Genomic DNA, 23,840 nt, shown 5'->3' on the forward strand with positions numbered 1-23,840 from the left:
GGATAGGGCTGTCTCTTTGCTGAATATATGGGGATGTCTCTTTGCTGGATTGGGCTGTCTCTTTGCTGAATATATGGGGATGCCTCTATGCTGGATTGGGCTGTCTCTGCTGAATATATGGGGATGTCTCTATGCATGATTGGGCTGTCTCTTTGCTGGATTAGGATGTCTCTTTGCTGAATATATGGGGATGTCTCTATGCTGGATTGGGCTGTCTCTTTGCTGAATATATGGGGATGTCTCTTTGCTGGATTGTGCTGTCTCTTTGCTGAATATATAGGGATGTCTATTTGCTGGATTGGACTGTCTCTTTGCTGAATATATGGGGATGTCTCTATGCTGGATTGGGCTGTCTCTTTCCTGGATTGGGATGTCTCTTTAATGAATATATGGGGATGTCTCTATGTTGGATTGGGGATGTCTATAGGGATGTCTCTGCTGAATATATAGGGATGTCTCTGCTGGATTGGGATGTCTCTTTGCTGAATATATGGGGATGTCTATTTGCTGGATTGGGCTGTCTCTTTGCTGGATTGGGCTGTCTCTTTGCTGGATTGGGCTGTCTCTTTGCTGGATTGGACCATCTCTTTACTGAATATATGGGATGTCTCTTTGTTGGATAGGGCTGTCTCTTTGCTGAATATATGGGGATGTCTCTTTGCTGGATTGGGCTGTCTCTTTGCTGAATATATGGGGATGTGTATTTGCTGAATTGGGCTGTCTCTTTGCTGAATATATGGAGATGTCTCTTTGTTGGATAGGGCTGTCTCTTTGCTGAATATATGGGGATGCCTCTTTGCTGGATTGGGCTGAATATATGGGGATGTCTCTTTGCTGAATATATGGGGATGTCTCTATGCTGGATTGGGCTGTCTCTTTGCTGAATATATGGGGATGTCTCTATGCTGGATTGGGCTGTCTCTTTGCTAAATATATGGGGATGTCTCTATGCTGGATTGGGCTGTCTCTTTGCTGGATTGGGATGTCTCTTTGCTGAATATATGGGGATGTCTCTTTGCTGGATTGGATTGTCTCTTTGCTGAATATATGGGGATGTCTATTTGCTGGATTGGGCTGTCTATTTGCTGGATTGGGATGTCTCTTTGAATATATGGGGAAGTCTCTATGCTGGATTGGGCTGTCTCTTTGCTGGATTGGGATGTCTCTTTGCTGAATATATGGGGATGTCTCTTTGCTGGATTGGGCTGTCTCTTTGCTGAATATATGGGGATGTCTATTTGCTGGATTGGGTTGTCTCTTTGCTGGATTGGGATGTCTCTTTGAATATATGGGGATGTCTCTATGTTGGATTGGGCTGTCTCTTTGCTGGATTGGGATGTCTCTTTGCTAAATATATGGGGATGTCTCTTTGCTGGATTGGATTGTCTCTTTGCTGAATATATGGGGATGTCTATTTGCTGGATTGGGCTGTCTCTTTGCTGGATTGGGATGTCTCTTTGAATATATGGGGATGTCTCTATGCTGGATTGGGCTGTCTCTTTGCTGGATTGGGATGTCTCTTTGCTGAATATATGGGGATGTCTCTTTGCTGGATTGGGCTGTCTCTTTGCTGAATATATGGGGATGTCTATTTGCTGGATTGGGCTGTCTCTTTGCTGGATTGGGATGTCTCTTTGAATATATGGGGATGTCTCTATGTTGGATTGGGCTGTCTCTTTGCTGAATATATGGGGATGTCTCTTTGTTGAATATATGGGGATGTCTCTTTGCTTGATTGGGCTGTCTCTTTGCTGAATATATATGGATGTCTCTTTGCTGAATATATGGGGATGTCTCTATGTTGGATTGGGCTGTCTCTTTGCTGGATTGGGCTGTCTCTTTGCTGAATATATGGGGATGTCACTTTGCTGAATATATTGGGATGTCACTATGCTGGATTGAGCTTTCTCTTTGCTGAATATATGGGAATGTCTCTGCTGGATTGGGCTGTCTCTTTGCTGAATATATGGGATGAGCTTAAACTTTTGTAAATGCTTCTACCAGGTTACCAGTGTAGAGGCTGTTATAGGTTTTGGACAGAAGACCTCGGGAGGTGCACCCATATCAGAGTCAGGGGTACTGAGAATCAATAGGAGAGGGTGGCAGACCCTCAGGAGCTTGGTAGAGGTCCACGTGGTGAACCAGCTTTGGGGGTCTGGGCACATTGGTCTTCCTTTTAGATTAGGCAGCTAGCCTGATAGTGGCTAATATTCCCATGGTCTGTGGTGGAGGGAGCAGAAATATGCGGGTGTGTGACATCTGAAGGTGGTTCTAGTGTTTGGCAGAATGGACAATGATATTATGAGGAAGAAGAGGAAAGAATATTGGCAGCCCACTGGCTGTGTTGGCGGGGAAGAGGGGTCCACACAGGCTGTTCAGCAGAGTGAGGGGCCGGCAGTGCTCTTCCAGATGGGGACCACTGGATCCTGGCGGTGGGGGGGGGTCTTGGCCACAGCTTTATGTCCACTAGACAACAACCAACAGAGGGACATACAATGAGGAAGAAGGCCTCAGGGTCAAGGTGGGCAGTGGGGGAAGTTCTGAAGGCCAACCATCTATGGGCAACCAGGGGTTCTCAGGGAAAGGGTCTCCTCCCCCCTGACCCCCTTCCCCCGCTCAGGTATATAAACTGAAGTTCGGGATACAATCCCTCACCCAGGCATCTCAATTCCTAGCATCAGGCATGTGAGAAGAAGAGTAAGCTGTGCCTGCTGGGGCTCCGTGGCCTGCATGTGGCGAATCCACATATAAGTGGCAGCAGGGAAATGGAGTGCCCACAGGTGGTGTAGGGTGGTGGGAGCTTTGCTGTGGCTGGAATGGCCCCCTACATGTAAGTGGGGTGGTGTGGTGGGATGCATACAGAGAGTGGGGGGGCATAGTGGCTGTGACAATATTGAGGTGCGGGTGACTGTGAAAATATTGGGGTGCAGGGTGCGAGTGACAATACTGAGGTGCAGGGTGCCTGTGATAATATTGGGGTGCAGGGGGACTGTGACAATATTGGGGTGTGGGTGACAATGTTGGGGTGCGGGTGACTGTGACAATATTGGGGTGCAGGTGACTGTGAAAATATTGGGATGCGAGTGACAATATTGGGGTGCGGGTGGCTGTGAAAATATTGGGGTGCAGGGTGCTTGTGACAATATTGGGGTGCGGGGTAACTGTGAATATATTGGGTGCGGGTGCTTGTGACAATATTGGGGTGCGGGGTGACTGTGACAATATTGGGGTACGGGGTGAAAATATTGGGGTGCGGGTGACTATGACAATAGTGGGGTGCGGGTGCTTATGAGAATATTGGGGTGCAGGTGACAATATTGGGGTGCAGGGTACTTGTGAGAATATTGGGGTACAGGGTGCTTGCAACAATATTGGGATGCAGGTGACAATATTGAGGTGCAGTGCGACTTGTGAAAATAATGTGGTGCAGGATGCCTGTGATAATATTGGGGTGCGGGGTGACTGTGACAATATTGGGGTGCGGGGTGAAAATATTGGGGTGCGGGTGACTGTGACAATAGTGGGGTGCAGGGTACGAGTGACAATATTGGGATGCGGGTGCTTGTGAGAATATTGGGGTGCAGGTGACAATATTGGGGTGCAGGGTACTTGTGACAATAGTGGGGTGCAGGTGACTGTGAAAATATTAGGATGCGAGTGACAATATTGGGGTGCGGGTGACAGTGAAAATATTGGGGTGCAGGGTGCTTGTGACAATATTGGGGTGCGGGGTAACTGTGACAATATTGGGGTACGGGGTGAAAATATTGGGGTGCGGGTGACTGTGACAATAGTGGGGTGCAGGGTACGAGTGACAATATTGGGATGCGGGTGCTTGTGAGAATATTGGGGTGCAGGTGACAATATTGGGGTGCAGGGTACTTGTGACAATAGTGGGGTGCAGGTGACTGTGAAAATATTAGGATGCGAGTGACAATATTGGGGTGCGGGTGACAGTGAAAATATTGGGGTGCAGGGTGCTTGTGACAATATTGGGGTGCGGGGTAACTGTGACAATATTGGGGTACGGGGTGAAAATATTGGGGTGCGGGGTAACTGTGACAATATTGGGGTACGGGGTGAAAATATTGGGGTGCGGGTGACTGTGACAATAGTGGGGTGCAGGGTACAAGTGACAATATTGGGATGCGGGTGCTTGTGAGAATATTGGGGTGCAGGTGACAATATTGGGGTGCAGGGTACTTGTGAGAATATTGGGGTGCAAGGTGCTTGTAACAATATTGGGGTGCGGGTGACAATATTGGGGTGTGGGTGACTCTGAGAATATTAGGGTTGCTGGGTGACTGTGACAATATTGGGGTGTGGGTGACCATATTGGTGTGCGGGTGCTTGTGAGAATATTGGGGTGCGGGTGACAATATTGGGGTGTGGGTGACAATATTGGGGTGCGGGGTGACACAGACCAGGGCATGTCGGTGCAGGTCACATAGAAATATATCAGTATAATGTACAATGACGGGGGGGGGGGGGGATGTCAGCATTGTGTCCCCCCTTCCTCCTCCTCCTCCTCCTCCTCCTCCTGGTCTCGGTGTATTTTTAGCAGTCTTCTCCTCTCTGTACAGCCCCCCCTCCCCCCATCTTCCTCTATACTGCCCACTGACACCAGCACATTCCCCGCAGCCCTCTCCTCTCTCTGTCACGGCTGCAGACGGTGAAGGCCTCATTCACCGAGCCTGGGTGGATTCTCCGAGACACACTGATACTCTACAGATATCTATATACAGCGATACAGCACAGACATATACATACTGACACACCGATACAATGTACAGACACGGCTCCTCTACACACTGACACACACATAGCGATATACAACACACACTGACCGCACGGGCCGAGCCCGCCGGGTTGGTCAGTACGCACATACATGACCCAGATTGAGGAAATGACTCCTCGCCCAGCTGTAGCAATGACACACCTGAACACAATGATACACATGGGGCTGCCATAGTCCGTGGCGGTGTCAGAGCCCCCACACATGCTATATACAGAATATCTCCAGTATGGATGAGCACAGAACTGTGAGTACCCCCCCCCCCCCTCCCCTCCACTCTTCTTGGATGTGGGATTTTACTCTAAAAGGGAACTTGTCAGGACAGATATCAGGTTGTCCAGGGTCATCATCTATGGACAGTCTGCAGGGTTTAGTTCAGGTTTCCTAGGGCCATCATCTATTGACAGTCTTCAGGATTTATAGATGGGTTTAGGTTGTCCAGGGCCATCATCTATGGACAGTCTGCACGATTTATAGATGGGTTCAGGTTGTCCAGGGCCATCATCTATGGACAGTCTACAGGATTTATAGATGGGTTCAGGTTGTCCAGGGCCATCATCTATGGACAGTCTTCAGGATTCATAAGATGAGTTTGGGTTGTCCAGGGTCATCATCTATGGACAGTCTGCAGGATTTGGTTCAGGTTGTCCAGGGCCATCATCTATAGATAATCTTCAGGATTTATAGCTGGGTTCAGGTTGTCTAGAGTCATCATCTATGGATAGTCTGCAGGATTTGGTTTTGGTTGTCCAGGGCCGTCATCTATGAACAGTCTTCAGGATTTACAGATGGGCTCAGGTTGTACATGGTCATCATCTATGAACAGTCTGCAGGATTTATAGATGGGTTTGGGTTGTCCAGGGTCATCATCTATGGACAGTCTGCAGGATTTGGTTCAGGTTGTCCAGAGCCATCATCTATGGACAGTCTGCAGGATTTGGCTCAGGTTGTCCAGGTCCATCATCTATGAACAGTCTTCAGGATTTATAGATGGGCTCAGGTTGTCCAGGGCCATCATCTATGGACAGTCTGCAGGGTTTGGTTCAGGTTTTCCAGGATCATCATCTATTGATGGTCTTCAGGATTTATAGATGGGTTCAGGTTGTCCAGGGCAATCAACTATGGACAGTCTGCAAGATTTTTAGATGGGTTCAGGTTGTCCAGGGCCATCATCTATGGACAGTCTGTAGGATTTTTAGATGGGTTTGGGTTGTCCAGGGCCATCATCATTGGACAGTCTGCAGGATTTATAGATGGGTTCAGGTTTTCCAGGGCCATCATCTATGGACAGTCTGCAGGAAGTATAGATGAGTTCAGGTTGTCCAGGACCGTCATCTATGGACAGTCTGTAGGATTTATAGATGGGCTCAGGTTGCCCAGGGCCATCAGCGATGGTACGCAGAAAAACAGAAATCTCTGTGGTAACTTCCTTGGTAATAATACTGAGCGTTACTCAAGATAACTGTTTTTACGTACAATTCGGACCCTGCTTTAGTATGTAATTCTGACCCTGTTTACGTACTAAAGTTGGCTGGTCCCTGCTGAACCGACTGAATTGCAATCCATGTGTACCCAGCTTAATTCAATGGGGGTGGGGGATTTTCTGGATGGTGATAATCATTACCTTGTGATAATAATGAAGGTAAATCTGATATTTATTTTACAATTATTTTACCTTTCCTGATTCCTCCCTCCCCCTCATCAACATGCTAATGACATTTTTAAATAAAACGTTTCTATTTTTATTATATAGCTTATTTTATTCCTAGAGATGTCATCACTTGGTCTCTGTGCCTTTCTATTAGAGATGAGGTTTGCAGCCATGCATAGTGCACTATAACAACCAATCACGCTCTTAAAAACAAAAGAAAAAATGTTTGCAGTTTCAGTGAGAGTGACTTGCCAGGTCCTTATTCTTGATAAGGGTTTCAACCAGGGTTCCTCCAGAGTTTACTAGGGGTTTCATGGAAGTCTGAGGTTTCTCCAGAGGTTGCTAGGGGTTCAATGGAAGTCTAGGGTTCCTCTAGAGGTTGCTATGGGTTCCATGGAAGTCTAGGGTTCCTCCAGAGGTTACTATGGGTTCCATGGAAGTCTGGGGTTTCTCCAGAGGTTGCTAGGGGTTCCATGGAAGTCTAGGGTTCCTCTAGAGGTTGCTATAGGTTCCATGGAAGTCTAGGGTTCCTCCAGAGGTTGTTAGGGGTTCCATAGAAGTATAGGGTTCCTCCAGAGGTTACTATGGGTTCCATGTTGTAAAAAAGCATGAGTTATCCATGTGAAACCGGTCTACCAATGTTCCTGTAATGTCCTGTCTACATCCTTTGGAACCTAGGCAATAAAGTAACTATTCTACAGAAGTTCTTCTTTTCATGGTGTGCGACCAATTTTCTCTTTCTTCAATTACCATTGATGGTGGTGAGCCTGGGCCAGCTTTCTGGACTTCCTCCAGAGGTTGCTAGGAGTTCCTTGAGCAATGTCTGCCCCTCAGATAAGTTCCCACTGACACCATTGATCTTCTTGGCTATCTGTAAGGGGGTAATTCTTCCCAATGACCACAAGTGTAAGGAACATGTGTTCCCTGAGACCGGAAAGTTATTTTAAGGTGTCCTCTGTGTTGAAAAGGTTGAGAAAGGCTGAATAAAAGTCTGGTGTGAATTTTATGGGGGATCCCATGCATAAGTAAAGTGGTTTGGGGTCTCCCCCCAAAATCCATACCAGCAAGCATATGCCCCCCCCCCCCCCTGCACCATACCAGGCTACGTGTCCTCAACACGGGGGAGAGTACCTTCCATGGTGGTCCCCTGTGGTAAAGCATTGTGTCCCTTTATTGATGAGAACAAGGACCTCTCCCCACAACGCTAGCCTTGTGGTTGGAGGAATTTGCGAGGGACACTTATCAGAATCTGGAGGCACCCTTTAAAAAAAGAGGCCCCCAGATATCCGCCTTTCCTACATGAATAACTGATTCACAAAAAAAAAACATGTCCCACAATGTCAATCCACTATATATGGTCAATGACATCACTTAGGAGACCCTGACCCCTTTTATATAACAACTGTCATCCACCAGACTAGTCATTTGGTGGGTGACAAAGGAACACCCTAGACGTGTGTCGGCATTTGTTTTTTCCATCGTTGGGTTGGTGGGTGTTGGGGCATCATGAGTGACATGAATCTGCATTGCTGGATGACATGATGGGCGATGGCAATGTCTGACTTGCCGTAGCTTTCAATGGTTATTGTGAGAGGCATCAGGTTCTACAGGTTTCTGAAAGTATATCATGTTTTGTGGTTTTGCGTAATTTTTCAGGCCATTTAACATGTTTTGGGAATCCCATGTAACGCGCACATCGCTGTCTTACAGGACACAGACATCCAGAAGCGGATTGACCATGAGGTGCGGATCCGGGATGGGGCGATGAAGCTGCTGGGGGCCTGTACACAGAAGGAACAGGCGCTGGAAGCCGCCAAGAGTCTTCTGGTGTGTAATAGCCGTATAATGACCTATATGTCCGAGCTGCAGCACCGCAAGGAGGAGCAAGTCCTGCAGCACAGCGCACGCAGGTAAGTCACAGCAACGGTTTCCGAATGGCTCACTAATTCTACTATACCGCCATATGTCACTCCATAACTCCAACCCCTCTCCTCATCTACATGACATAGGAGGAGGTAAGTTTATAGAGGGTTCAGAGGAATTTGAGAGATACAGAGGGATTCTGGAGGGACAGAGAGACAAAAGATCAAAAGGGTATTAAGGAATCAAGGAGGGACAAGAGGATCGTAGAGAACGGGATCTCAGAGGGATCCAGAAAGTACTGATAGATTGATTGAGCTACAGAGGTGGAAAGACATTGCGATCTGCAATAGTCAGAGGGATCTGAGAGGTACAGAAGGAATTGCAAGGGGCAGAGGGATCTGGGAAAGACAAAATGAATTAGGAAGATCCCAGGCATCCGTGAGGAACAAAGAGATCCAGAAGAAATCGAAAATTTACAAATGGGGTTTTGGGGAGACTAAGAAATCTCAGAGAGAGACAGAGGGATCTGGGAGGTAGAGAGGGATCTGCATAAGTCAAAGGGATCTGAGAGGAACAGAAGGGTCTAGGAAGGACAAAAGGATCCCAGTGGAACAGAAAGATCCAGAAGGAACAGAGGAATCAAAAAATGGACAAAGGAGTTTTGGGGGTTGGAAGGCAAAGAGATCTCAGAGGGATCAAGGGAACTGGGAGAGATAAAGGGATCTAAGAGGTACCCGGGGGATTGGAGAGAGAAAGAGGGATCTGGGAGGTACAGAGGGATCTAGAAAGGATAGATCCAGGAGGAACAAAGAGTTTCAGAAAGAATAGAGAAATCCAAAAGGGACAGGGGGATATGGGAGGCAAAGAGATCTCAGAGGAATAAAGGGAACTGAGAGAGATAGAGAGGGATCCTGGAGGGACAGAGGGATCGGAGAGACAGAGGATCCGAGGAGTAATAAGGAATCAAGGAGGGATGAAAGAGAAAGGGATCTCAGAGGGACCAAAGAATCCAGAAAGTACAGATGGATTTAAGAATGACAGAGGTATCCTGGAAAGATATTGGGATCTGGAATGGTCAGAAGGATCTGGGAGGTACAGAAAGAATTGCAAGGGGCAGAGGGATCTGGAAGGGACAAAGAGATCCAGCAGGAATAGAGAAATTAAAAATTGACAAATGGGGTTTTGGGGGTTGACGGGCAAAGAGATATCAGAGGGATAAAGGGATCTCAGAGGCATAGAGGGATCTAGGAGGTACATAGGGATCGGACAGAGACAGAGGACTCTAGGAGGTACAGAGGGATCTAGGAGGTACAGAGGGATCTGACAGAGACAGGGAGTTGCATGGGACAGAGGGATCTGGGAGCAACATAAGGGTTTAGAAAAGACAGAGGGATCCAAGCTGAAGAAAGAAACCCAGAAGGAATTGAGAGATCGAAACTGGACTGTTTTTGGGGGTTGAGGGGCAAACAAGATCTCAGAGGGATAAAGGTAACTGAGAGAGAAGGATCTGAGAGGCACTGGGGGACTGGAGAGAGACAGAGGGACCTGAGAGGTACAGAAGGATCTGTAGAGGGGTCCAAGGAAGCACAGCCGAATCTATAAAGGACAGACAGATCCGGGAGGAACAAAGAGATCCAGAAAGAACAGAGAAATCCAAAAGGGACAGACAGATTCTTGGAGGCAAAAAGATCTCAGAGGAACGAAGGGATCTGTAAGAGACAGAGGGATCTGGGAGGTACAGATGGATTTGCAAGAGAAATTGAAAAAGGACAAAGGGGTTTTGGGGGTTTGGGGGGCAAAGAGATATCGGAGGGATAAAGGAAACTGAGGAAGATAGAGGGATCTGAGAGGTACTGAGGGATCAGAGAGCAGAGAGAGACAGAGGGATCTGGGAGGTACAGGTGGATTTGCAAGAGACAGAGGGATCTAGGAAGGACAGAGGGATCTAGGAGAAACAGCAAGATCAAGAAGCAAAAGAGAAAACCAAAAGGGATGGAAGCATCTGAGTGCCAAAGAGATCTCAGAGGAATAAAGGGATCTGGGAAGGACAGAGGGATCTAGGAAGGACGGAGGGATCTAGGAGAAACAACAAGATCAAGAAGCAAAAGACAAAACCAAAAGGGATGGAAGCATCTGAGTGCCAAAGAGATCTCAGAGGAATAAAGGGATCTGAGAGGGACAGAGGGATCTGAAAAGTACCAAGGGATCCTAGAGGGACAGAGGAATCTGAAAGAGGCACGGCGACCTGAAAGAGATCTGCTAGAAGCAGAGGGATCTGGGAGGAACAAAATGATCTAGCAAGGACACAGGGATTCACAAGGAACAAATAGATCCAGAAGGAATTGAGAAATTGAAAATGGACAAAAGGGTTTTTGGGGGAAAAGATATCTCAGAGGGGTAAACTGAGAGAGATATAGGGATCGGAGAGGTAGGGGAGGATCAAAGAGAGACAGAGGGATCTGGTGGCAAAGAAATCTTAGAGGAATAAAGGGAACTGAGAGGGACAGGGAATATGAGAAATATCAAGGGTTCCTAGAGGGTTAAAGGGATCGGAAAAAGACCTGGAAGGGATCCGGAAAGGACAGAGGGATTCTGGAGGGACAGGTGGATCATAGAGAGAAGGACCAGAGAGAGAGACCTGAAAGATCCAGAGGGATTGAAGACAGAGGGATCCTGGAGGGACATTTAGATCTGGAATAGACAGCGTTACAACAGGGTAAGAGGGATCTTGGAGGACAGAGAGATCTGGAGGGGATAGAGGGATCTAGTAATGACAGAGGGATCTAGGAAGAACAAAAAGATCAAAAAGGAAAGGAGGAATCCAGGAGGGACAGGGCAATTTAGGGGGCAAAGAGATTTTAAAGGGGATAAAGGGAACTGAGAAGATCAAAAAGATCTGTCAGGGATCAGAGAGGGACAGAGGGATCCTAAAAGGACCGAGTGATCCCAAAGGGATCGGAGAGAGAGACCGAAGGACACAGAGTGACTGAAGAGAGACTGAGGGATCCTGGAGGGTCATTGAGATCTGGGATCTTAGATCTCTTCTAACAAGGTAACGGGATCTTGGAGGACAGAGGGATTCAGGAGGTACAGAGGGATCTACAATAGGTTGAGAGATCTGGGAGAGACAGAAGAATTGAGGAATGACAGAGGAATCCAGGAAGAACAAAAAGACCCAGAAAGGAAGAAGGAATCCAGGAGCAATTCAGGAGGCAAAGAGATCTTAGAGGGGGATAAAAGGAACTGACAAAGACAGATAGATCCTGGAGGGACAGAAGGATTGGCAAAGGATGGAGTGATTTGGAATGGATAGAAGGATTTCAGGGATCAATGGGGGTTAGAGGGTTCCAGGGAGGGTCAGACGGGGTCTGTGATAGATGGGGATTTGGATGAGATATGGAAGGGACATAGGTATCCTGGAATGGGATGAAGAATCTGGGAAAATCTTGGGACACATGGACATGGCTGGTCTTTGATGTATAGAATATATGTATTCCCGGTTCGGGATGTAGGTCACAATGACTTTGGCAGTCCATAAATGTTCTGGGAATGATCAGAGCTCCGGATTGGTGGTGTAGTGGGAGACGCCCCTTTTCATACAGGTTGAGTCCTTCACCGTTCTATGAAGAGGAGGCCCAGTATTAGCGCACGGCGTCCAGCGCTTGGACCGTATTGTCATTATGTCTGACACCTCAATGAGGCTTCTATTTTAGGGTGCAGTAAAGGCTCAGCAGATGTAAAGTGTATCAAAAGCCTTTTTGAAGTAGTGAAGGGTTAATGCCCCTCTCAGGTTTGTTTGCATTCTGTGTTTCATTGGGGAGATTTCTCCTCACTTCCTGTCCCAGAGACACGACTGAAAGTGATTGTAACGGAAAATCCCCTCTTATACAGTTGTCACCAAAACAGGTATCTCCATTGGAAGATTTCCATTCTATTCCCGTCCCAGTGATAAAAGTAACATTCTGGATTTCCCGTCATTCCCTGTCTCTGTGACACCATGACAAGTAGAGAGGATGTGTCTTCACAGCGGGGACAAAGACAGGAAGTGATGTGTATGCAGGGAAATACCTCCCCTCATTGGATGTCATCCGGCCCCTCAGCTCCATGTATCTGTTGTGGGATTAGCAGGCAGGAAGTGAGCTGTGCGCAGGGAAATACTTCCCCTCAACATCTGAAATATCTCACTATAGATTTCTAGAGCTCACCCAGAATGTCTTCCATAGCTGTCATTTCTGGACAATTCGTTCAATATATAAGACCCACCCTCTCCTCTCCTTTCCATTCCCCTCTTCTTCCATCTCTTGCTCTTCATGCTCTTCCCATGTCCACCTCTCCATCTGCTCTCCTCTCCCTCTGCTCTCTATTCCCCTCTCCTCTCCTCAACTGTCCTATCCTCTTCTCTGTATTCCCCTCTCCTCTCCCTCCCCTCCCCTCCCCTCTCCTTTCCTTTCCTTTCCATTCCCCTCTTCTTCCTTCTCCTCTCCTCTACATTGTCCTCTCTATCTCTCCTCTCCTCTCCTCTCCTCTTCTCTCTCCTCTCCCTCTTCCCCCCCTCTCCTCTCCTCTCCTCTCCTCTCCTCTTCTCTCTCCTCTCCCTCTTCCCCCCCTCTCCTTTCCTCTCCTCTCCCTATTTCTCCTCTCTATTCCCTCTCCTCTCCCTAAAGAATATAAATATCTCACTATAGATTTCTAGAGCTCACCCAGAATGTCTTCCATAGATGTCATTTCTGGACAATTTGTTCAATATATAAGACCCACCCTCTCCTCTCCTTTCCATTCCCCTCTTCTTCCATCTGTTCTCCTCTCCCTCTCCTCCCCTCTCCTTTCCTTTCCATTCCCCTCTTCTTCCCTCTCCTCTTCCTCTTCCCTTTCCTCTCCTCCCTATTCCCCTCTTCTTCTCTTCTCCATTCCCCTATCCCTCTCTATTCCATTCCCCTCTCCCTCTCTTCTCTTTTTCCCTCTCCTCTCCTTTCTCTATTTCTCCTCTCCATTCCCCTCCCCTTTCCTCTCCATTCCCCTCCCCTTTCCTCTCCTCTCTTCTCCCTTCTCCTCTCCATTCCCTTCCCCTCTCCTCACAATTCCCCTCCCCTCTCCTTCCCTTTCCCATCCCTTTCCTCTCCTCTCCTGCCCTCCCCTTTCCTCTCCTCCCCTTTCCTCTCCCTCAGCTCTCCTCTCCATTCCCCTCCCCTCTCCTTCTCTTTCCCATCCCTCTCCTCTCCTCCCCTTTCCTCTCCTCCCCTTTCCTCTCTATTCCCCTCCCCTTTCCTCTCCATTCCCCTCCCCTTTCCTCTCCATTCCCCTCCCCTTTCCTCTCCATTCCCCTCCCCTTTCCTCTCCTCTCTTCTCCCTTCTCCTCTCCATTCCCTTCCCCTCTCCTCACAATTCCCCTCCCCTCTCCTTCCCTTTCCCATCCCTTTCCTCTCCTCTCCTGCCCTCCCCTTTCCTCTCCTCCCCTTTCCTCTCCCTCAGCTCTCCTCTCCATTCCCCTCCCCTCTCCTTCTCTTTCCCATCCCTCTCCTCTCCTCCCCTTTCCTCTCCTCCCCTTTCCTCTCCATTCCCCTCCCCTTTCCTCTCCATTCCTCTCCCCTTTCCTCTCCATTCCTCTCCCCTTTCCTCTCCATTCGCCTCTCCTTCCCTTTCCCATCCCTTTCCTCTCCTCTCCTCTCCTCTCCTCTCCTCCCCTTTCCTCTCCATTCCCCTCCCCTTTCCTCTCCATTCCTCTCCCCTTTCCTCTCCTCTCTTCTCCCTTCTCCATTCCCCTCCCCTCTCCTCTCCCTCAGCTCTCCTCTCAATTCCCCTACCCTCTCCCTCCTTTTCCCATCCTTCCCCTCCCCTTTCCTCTCCCTCAGCTCTCCTCTCTATTCACCTCCCCTCTCCTTCCCTTTCCCATCCCACTCCTCTCCATTCCCCTCCCCTCCCCTCCCCTCTCCTCCCCTCCCCTCTCCTCTCCTCTCCTCCCCTCCCCTCCCCTCCCCTCCCCTCCCCTCCCCTCTCCTCCCCTCCCCTCTCCTCTCCTCTCCTCTCCTCTCCTCTCCTCTCCCTCAGCTCTCCTCTCAATTCCCCTACCCTCTCCCTCTTTTTCCCATCCTTCCCCTCTCCCCTGCATTCCCCTCCCCTTTCCTCTCCCTCAGCTCTCCTCTCCATTCCCCTGCCTTCTCCTTCCCTTTCCCATCCCTCCCCTCCCTGCTCCTCTCCTCTCCATTCCCCTCCCCTCTCCTCTCCATTCTCGGGGAGGATTTTCTGATGGTGACATCAATGGACCATGTCTGTGTAATGTAAATTGAAACGGCCACTTGTGGTCTCCATCAGAAGCCGGTGTGACGGGGTGACAACGCAGCAGAAGAATGGCCGGGTCATTACAGAGTGTTGTCACCCTCTAACAGGTAATGGTGGAACAAGGACCGTCATGGCGGGATCACCAGGGATTGTTTGAATGTGAAAAGATCGAGATATGAAAGGTTATGTAGCTACACGTATTCTACCCAGCCAAGGCTCCTCTACACTAAACTGTCTGAGCTCCCACCCTGGGACATATATATATATATATATATAGTGATCTGCACACGAGAGAAGGCCCGCCCCCGAGGAAGCTCCTTCTCCTTAAAGCTGCAGCAACACCCCTGCACCCGTTTGTGCTGAACATGTGGATGGAGTTTGGATGGGATTGCTCTTCCCATGTCCACCTCTCCTGTGCTGGGTATAAAACGATCGGACCGGCCGCCATGTTTTCCATAGAAGATACATAATATGATGTTCCCGCCTTCAGTATGTGATTTGTATCCTCCGGTGTCTTCCAGGCCGTCAGACGGAGGATCGGTGGATGACCGGCTCCCCTGTAAGGGGAAACTCTCCATCTCAGGTCTGTATGCCCTCCATTGTAATCTTAAATAATATAAATATCATCATAAATAATAATAATAATTATATTGTATTTATAATTACAAATCATAATATTATGCATGTGTATAAATAATTAATAATTATTGTGTATTTTTTATTATTATAAATACTACTTTTTTGGTTGAAAATGTATAGTTTATTTTGCAAGAAAATAAATTATTATAAATTCTACTACTAATAATAATAATAAATGCAACATAATAATAAAAATAATAATAAATGTAGCAAAGTCCCCGGAGCCCCTTGAGGCCTAATGGTGACCTCCAGAGTCAGGGAGAGCTGACATCCTTCTGTGTAGAGGGGGTTGCAAGGCATGGTGAGTGTAATGCAAGATGAAATGCCAGACACTTCTAGAATGCAAAAAGAGACTTATTGTCTCTTAAACAGAACGGTGGGAGAGAGGGTTAGGGCCAGGACACCCTTAAGTAGATGCAATGTTAATTGGCAGACTCCGAGACTTCTATAGGTAGACTTCTATACAGGTGAAGGCCTCCAGCCGGACACCGCTTCTGTATAGGTAGGACTGCTGTCTCCTATGGCAACAAGCTTGTAGTACCATAGTTACAGCAATTGAAGTCAACTATTTGCAACACGAACAGGCCTTAGTTTACCCCACGATCACTCATTTTGGGTCTTCACTCAACGAGCTCCCAGTCTCTCTCACTAGACTTCAGGTCCACTAGCCACTGGATCTCCAGAGCTCCTCCACTTCTAGCACTCAGTATCTTCCTCAAGGGTCATCCCCGCTTCCCTGATGGGTCCCTGGCTTGGCACTCACAGATACTCTTCAAGCTTCATCCCTGGCTTGGCACTCAGATATTCTTCATGCTTCACCCCTGGCTTGGCACTCACAGATATTCTTCAAGCTTCACCCCTGGCTTGGCACTCACAGATATTCTTCAAGCTCCACCCCTGGCTTGGCACTCACAGATACTCTTCAAGCTTCATCCCTGGCTTGGCACTCACAGATATTCTTCAAGCTCCACCCCTGGCTTGGCACTCACAGATACTCTTCAGGCTTCACCCCGACATGCTTAGTCCCTGGCTTGGAACTCCACAAGCGTCACCTCTGCTGTCCCGCTGGGTCCCTGACTTGGCACTCACAGATACTCTTCAAGCTTCACCCCTGTGGACATGCTTGGTCCCTGGCTTGGCACTCACTGATGCTCCTCAAGCGTCACCTCTGCTGTCTCACTGGGTCCCTGACTTGGCACTTGCTGAATTTTTCCCAATTCTTCTCCGTCCCCGGCTGGCGAGACGCCTGCTCCAGTACTGGCCTCAGCTTACTCACAGTGGTCTCCGGTAATAAGGTGGATGGTCCTTTAGTGGCGACCGCGTCCCCTTCTACCTCCGACCACAACTGGTTCCCCGGCTGGCGGAACCTTTACCCTTGTTGGGCTACAAACCCGTAGTCCCAACCCTGCGCTGCTTTTTCTGCTTCTGGATAGGCCGTCAGACAGCCTAGCAGCCAGATGTCCCCGGGATAGGCCTTAGGTTGTGGCCTAGCAGTTCTGGGCAATACGACACACGTCCACCCAGACAGCCATCCGGGTGGCACAGAAAACCCCCGATCACCTGACTCAACCCAAATAAATAGGCTCTCCCAGCAGGCCAAGGGAGCTAAGAAAATCCCTGCCTATTGGCTGAGATACCCCATTTATTCATAATCTGTCCTCGCTATGCCCTTGTCTTATCCAATGTCACCAGCTACCAGGCCACCTAGTGACAGAAGAGAGAATTGCAGCAATTCCAGAATTAGGGGGAAATCAATCGATCTCCTAACAATTGGCCAAGGCAACTATCGCCTGGCAACTAAATTTAATAGCAGCCCCGCCTAAACATTGGGGTGCTACATCAATGTAATATAATCCTATATACAAGGACTATTTATAAAGAGCGGTGAAATAACTGTTTTACTTGTTTCTGGTTCTCACCATATAATCCTGACCAAGAGGTGGCGGTATTTGTAGCCCTGATGAAGGAGGCCAGTTAGTGCACCTGAAACATGTCGGCTTCACCTAAGAGCCCCACCATTAATAAACTCTTTCTGGACTTGTTGGCGCTCTCATCTTCTGAACATGGAGCTTCTGTTCCCAGGATGTAGTACGTGGTCATGGTTTACATTATGTAGGCTCACTACTCACATATTGCAGGCATCTTCAAACCCATTCTAGATATGTTAACAAAATCCAGGGCACCACTATCTTGTCTTCTCAACCTTTTCCTGGGAGAGACCTTTCCCTAGACCTGTGCTGGATACGTTATGGAAGTCAAGGGCCTCACCATCTTGTCTTCTCAACCCTTCCCTGGAGGAAACTTCTCCTCGGACCTGTTCTGGATATGTTACTGAAGTTCAGGGCCCCACCCTCTTATCTTCTCCACCTTTACCTTGGGAAGGCTTCTTCTCAGACCTATTATTGATACAATACCAAAGTACAGGGCCCCAACATCTTGTCTTCTTGACCTTTCACTGGAGGAAACTTCTCCCCAGACCTGTTCTTGATACGCTATCAAAGTAGAAGGACCCACTATATTATTTTCTCAACCTTTCCCCGAGGGATACCCCTCCTCAGACCTGTATTGTATACATTATTGAAGTCCAGGGCCCCATCATCTTGTCTTCTTGACCCTTCCTTGGTGGACACCTTTCCCCAGACACATTCTGGATACGTTACTGAAGTCCAGGGCCCCATCATCTTGTCTTCTTGACCCTTCCTTGGTGGACACCTTTCCCCAGAAACATTCTGGATACGTTACTGAAGTCCAGGGCCCCATCATCTTGTCTTCTTGACCCTTCCTTGGTGGACACCTTTCCCCAAACACATTCTGGATACGTTACTGAAGTCCAGGGCCCCACCATCTTGTCTTCTTGACCCTTCGCTGGTGGACACTTCTTCCCAGACATGTTCTGGATATGTTACGGAAGTCCAGGGCCCCACCATCTTGTCTTCTTGACCCTTCCTTGGTGAACACTTCTCCCCAGACATATTCTGGATACGTTACTGAAGTTCAGGACCTCACCATCTTGATCTTTCCTAGTGGAAAACATCTCCCCAGACCTGTTCTGGGTATTTTATTGAAGTCCGGGGCCTCATCATCTTGTCAACCCAACTTTTTCTCCCCAGACCCTTTCTGGATATGTTACCAAAGTCAAGGGCCCCACCATCTTGTCTACCCAACCTTCCCAGACTTCTCCCCAGACCTGTTCTGTGTGTTTTACTAATGTCCAGGGCCATTGCCTTGTCGACATTTCCCTGGGTAAACCTCCCCAGGCTTATTATCTGCATTTAGTGACTTAATGTACGTGGGAACACCCAAAAATCCAAGGTGAACAGGAGCACATTCAGGAGTTATAGTAGGGAGATCTTGCTGGTAGAGTATCCAAGAGAAGTAAGAAGTGGGGAGGGCAAATTTATCCCACCAGGCCCCTCCCATAGCTGAAATACCACCTTAAGCTAAATTATGTGATGTGTGCAATTATATATATATTATTTATCTCTCTGTAGATCTCCGGATTCCCCTCATGTGGAAGGACAGCGAATACTTCAAGAATAAAGGAGGTGAGCCTATAGCAGTTTTCAGTGCATTCTGTACAGACCACGCCTCCAACACCCAATCACTGACCTACACCCAAAACTCCCCACCCTCATCGAAGTGTCAGACATTTGATCATTCGATGAGTGCATGAGGGAGTCCTCTGTCTGGTTGTCTAATTACATGGAATGAAATATCTCTCGGATCCAGAGGGAGAATTATTGTTATTGTCAGATAAAGTTGTAACATGTATGGTGTGTTCTAGGCATTGTTTCACTTGGTCACACATTAGTTCATCTTTATGAAGCAGATTAGGAAATTGATCACTCTATGAGCCCTGTGTCCAATAAATGTTCCAAGAGATAGCAGACATGTCCCCACACCATTCTCATCTCCCATCTCTCCGTGTGTTGCAGAGCTCCATCGCTGTGCCGTGTTCTGCGCTCTGCAGATTCGAGGGGAGGTCTGTGACACGGAAATGGTCTTTGTGGATCGAACAGCCACAGATATCTGCTTCGAGAACCCCATTGTCTTGTGAGTATCCAGTATATGGTGTCATAATATCAATGAAAGCTAATCCCTGCCAGTCTATCCTATGCCTATCAACCTATCACCAACTCTTCTAGTATTACTGCCTAACCTATCACCAATCCTTCCTTTAATACTGCCCAACCTATCACCAACCCTTCCAGTATTACTGCCTAACCTATCACCAATCCTTCCTTTAATACTGCCCAACCTATCACCAATCCTTCCTTTATTGCTGCCCAACCTATCGCCAATCCTTCCTGTATTACTGCCCAACCTATCACCAATCCTTTCTTTATTACTGCCCAACCTATCACCAATCCTTCCTGCATTACTGCCCAACCCATCGCCAATCCTTCCTGCATTACTGCCCAACCTGTCACCAATCCTTCCTGTATTACAGCCCAACCTATCACCAATCCTTCCTCTATTGCTGCCCAACCCATCGCCAATCCTTCCTGCATTACTGCCCAACCCATCGCCAATCCTTCCTGCATTACTGCCCAACCTATCACCAATCCTTCCTCTATTACTACCCAACCTATCGCCAATCCTTCCTGCATTACTGCCCAACCTATCACCAATCCTTCCTATATTACAGCCCAACCTATCACCAATCCTTCCTTTATTACTGCCCAACCTATCACCAATCCTTCCTTTATTACTGCCCAACCTATCACCAATCCTTCCTGTATTACTGCCCAACCTATCACCAATCCTTCCTTTATTACTGCCCAACCTATCACCAATCCTTCCTTTATTACTGCCCAACCTATCACCAATCTTTCCTGTATTACTGCCCAACCTATGACCAATCCTTCCTCTATTACTGCCCAACCTATCACCAATCCTTCATTTATTACTGCTCAACCTATCACCAATCCTTCCTCTATTACTGCCCAACCTATCACCAATCCTTCCTCTATTACTGCCCAACCCATCGCCAATCCTTCCTGCATTACTGCCCAACCTATCACCAATCCTTCCTGCATTACAGCCCAACCTATCCCCAATCCTTCCTCTATTACTGCTCAACCTATCCCCAATCCTTCCTCTATTACTGCCCAACCTGTCCCCAATCCTTCCTCTATTACTGCCCAACCTATCACCAATTCTTCCTCTATTACTGGCCAACCTATCACCAATCCTTCATCTATTACTGCCCAACCTATCACCAATCCTTCCTCTATTACTGCCCAACCCATCGCCAATCCTTCCTGCATTACTGCCCAACCTATCACCAATCCTTCCTGCATTACAGCCCAACCTATCCCCAATCCTTCCTCTATTACTGCTCAACCTATCCCCAATCCTTCCTCTATTACTGCCCAACCTATCCCCAATCCTTCCTCTATTACTGCCCAACCTATCACCAATCCTTCCTCTATTACTGACCAACCTATCACAAATCCATCCTCTATTACTGCCCAACCTATCACCAATCCTTCCTCTATTACTGGCCAACCTATCACAAATTCTTCCAGTATTACTGCCCAACCTATCACCAATCCTTCCTGCATTATTGCCCAACCTATTACCAGCCCTTTCTCTATTACTGCCCAATGTATCGCCAATCCTTCTGGTATCACTGCCCAACCTATCACCAATCCTTCCAGTATTACTGCCCAACCTATCACCAATCTTTTACTGTATTACTGCCCAACCTATTACCAATCCTACCAGTATTACTGCCCAACCTATCACCAATCCTTCCTGTATTACTGCCCAACCTATCACCAATCCTTCCTGTATTACTGCCCAACCTATCACCAATCCTTCCTGTATTACTGCCCAACCTATCACCAATCCTTCCTGTATTACTGCCCAACCTATCACCAATCCTTCCTGTATTACTGCCCAACCTATCACCAATCCTTCCTGTATTACTGCCCAACCTATCACCAATCCTTCCTGTATTACTGCCCAACCTATTACCAATCCTTCCTCTATTACTGCCCAACCTATCACCAATCCTTTACTGTATTACTTCCCAACCTATTACCAATCCTTCCAGTATTACTGCCCAACCTATCACCAATCCTTCCTGTATTACTGCCCAACCTATCACCAATCCTTCCTGTATTACTGCCCAACCTATCACCAATCCTTCCTCTATTACTGCCCAACCTATCACCAATCCTTCCTGTATTACTGCCCAACCTATCACCAATCCTTCCTGTATTACTGCCCAACCTATCACCAATCCTTCCTTTATTACTGCCCAACCTATCACCAACCCTTCCTGTATTACTGCCCAACCTATCACCAATCCTTCCTGTATTACTGCCCAACCTATCACCAATCCTTCCTTTATTACTGCCCAACCTATCACCAACCCTTCCTGTATTACTGCCCAACCTATCACCAATCCTTCCTCTATTACAGCCCAACCTATCCCCAGTCCTTCCTTTATTACTGCCCAACCTATCACCAATCCTTCCTCTATTACAGCCCAACCTATCCCCAGTCCTTCCTTTATTACTGCCCAACCTATCACAAATCCTTCCTCTATTACTGCCTAACCTATCACCAATCCTTCCTTTAATACTGCCCAACCTATCACCAACCCTTCCAGTATTACTGCCTAACCTATCACCAATCCTTCCTTTAATACTGCCCAACCTATCACCAATCCTTCCTTTATTGCTGCCCAACCTATCGCCAATCCTTCCTGTATTACTGCCCAACCTATCACCAATCCTTTCTTTATTACTGCCCAACCTATCACCAATCCTTCCTTTATTACTGCCCAACCTATCACCAATCCTTCCTGCATTACTGCCCAACCCATCGCCAATCCTTCCTGCATTACTGCCCAACCTGTCACCAATCCTTCCTGTATTACAGCCCAACCTATCACCAATCCTTCCTCTATTGCTGCCCAACCCATCGCCAATCCTTCCTGCATCACTGCCCAACCCATCGCCAATCCTTCCTGCATTACTGCCCAACCTATCACCAATCCTTCCTCTATTACTACCCAACCTATCGCCAATCCTTCCTGCATTACTGCCCAACCTATCACCAATCCTTCCTATATTACAGCCCAACCTATCACCAATCCTTCCTTTATTACTGCCCAACCTATCACCAATCCTTCCTTTATTACTGCCCAACCTATCACCAATCTTTCCTGTATTACTGCCCAACCTATCACCAATCCTTCCTTTATTACTGCCCAACCTATCACCAATCTTTCCTGTATTACTGCCCAACCTATCACCAATCCTTCCTCTATTACTGCCCAACCTATCACCAATCCTTCATTTATTACTGCCCAACCTATCACCAATCCTTCCTCTATTACTGCCCAACCTATCACCAATCCTTCCTCTATTACTGCCCAACCTATCACCAATCCTTCCTCTATTACTGCCCAACCCATCGCCAATCCTTCCTGCATTACTGCCCAACCTATCACCAATTCTTCCTGCATTACAGCCCAACCTATCCCCAATCCTTCCTCTATTACTGCTCAACCTATCCCCAATCCTTCCTCTATTACTGCCCAACCTATCCCCAATCCTTCCTCTATTACTGCCCAACCTATCACCAATCCTTCCTCTATTACTGGCCAACCTATCACAAATCCATCCTCTATTACTGCCCAACCTATCACCAATCCTTCCTCTATTACTGGCCAACCTATCACAAATTCTTCCAGTATTACTGCCCAACCTATCACCAATCCTTCCTGCATTATTGCCCAACCTATTACCAGCCCTTTCTCTATTACTGCCCAATGTATCGCCAATCCTTCTGGTATCACTGCCCAACCTATCACCAATCCTTCCAGTATTACTGCCCAACCTATCACCAATCTTTTACTGTATTACTGCCCAACCTATTACCAATCCTACCAGTATTACTGCCCAACCTATCACCAATCCTTCCTGTATTACTGCCCAACCTATCACCAATCCTTCCTCTATTACTGCCCAACCTATCACCAATCCTTTACTGTATTACTGCCCAACCTATTACCAATCCTTCCAGTATTACTGCCCAACCTATCACCAATCCTTCCTGTATTACTGCCCAACCTATCACCAATCCTTCCTGTATTACTGCCCAACCTATCACCAATCCTTCCTGTATTACTGCCCAACCTATCACCAATCCTTCCTGTATTACTGCCCAACCTATCACCAATCCTTCCTGTATTACTGCCCAACCTATTACCAATCCTTCCTCTATTACTGCCCAACCTATCACCAATCCTTTACTGTATTACTTCCCAACCTATTACCAATCCTTCCAGTATTACTGCCCAACCTATCACCAATCCTTCCTGTATTACTGCCCAACCTATCACCAATCCTTCCTGTATTACTGCCCAACCTATCACCAATCCTTCCTCTATTACTGCCCAACCTATCACCAATCCTTCCTGTATTACTGCCCAACCTATCACCAATCCTTCCTGTATTACTGCCCAACCTATCACCAATCCTTCCTCTATTACTGCCCAACCTATCACCAATCCTTCCTCTATTACAGCCCAACCTATCCCCAGTCCTTCCTTTATTACTGCCTAACCTATCACAAATCCTTCCTCTATTACTGCCA

General features: G+C 47.6%; 1 protein-coding gene across 6 annotated transcripts in view; it reads left to right on the forward strand.

The window, feature by feature from the left end:
* The window catches only part of RTKN (rhotekin), a 146,679-nt gene that overhangs the window by 99,147 nt on the left and 23,692 nt on the right, over window positions 1–23,840 (forward strand). For 5 of the 6 annotated variants that reach the window (XR_012241844.1, XM_073617688.1, XM_073617665.1 and 2 more), the window contains exons 2-5: window positions 8,157–8,356; window positions 15,107–15,168; window positions 18,716–18,769; window positions 19,160–19,277. Coding sequence is in view for 5 of the 6 variants with exons in the window: in XM_073617688.1 (XP_073473789.1) it covers window positions 8,157–8,356; window positions 15,107–15,168; window positions 18,716–18,769; window positions 19,160–19,277 (434 nt within the window). In the remaining variant the exon portion in view is untranslated. Of the gene's footprint in view, window positions 1–4,585; window positions 5,043–8,156; window positions 8,357–15,106; window positions 15,169–18,715; window positions 18,770–19,159; window positions 19,278–23,840 lie in introns of those variants that run through there. The other variant, XM_073617672.1, reaches the window with a different exon arrangement.

The sequence above is a fragment of the Aquarana catesbeiana genome, linkage group LG01 (genome assembly GCF_042186555.1).
Source record: "Aquarana catesbeiana isolate 2022-GZ linkage group LG01, ASM4218655v1, whole genome shotgun sequence".
Classification (NCBI taxonomy): domain Eukaryota; kingdom Metazoa; phylum Chordata; class Amphibia; order Anura; family Ranidae; genus Aquarana; species Aquarana catesbeiana.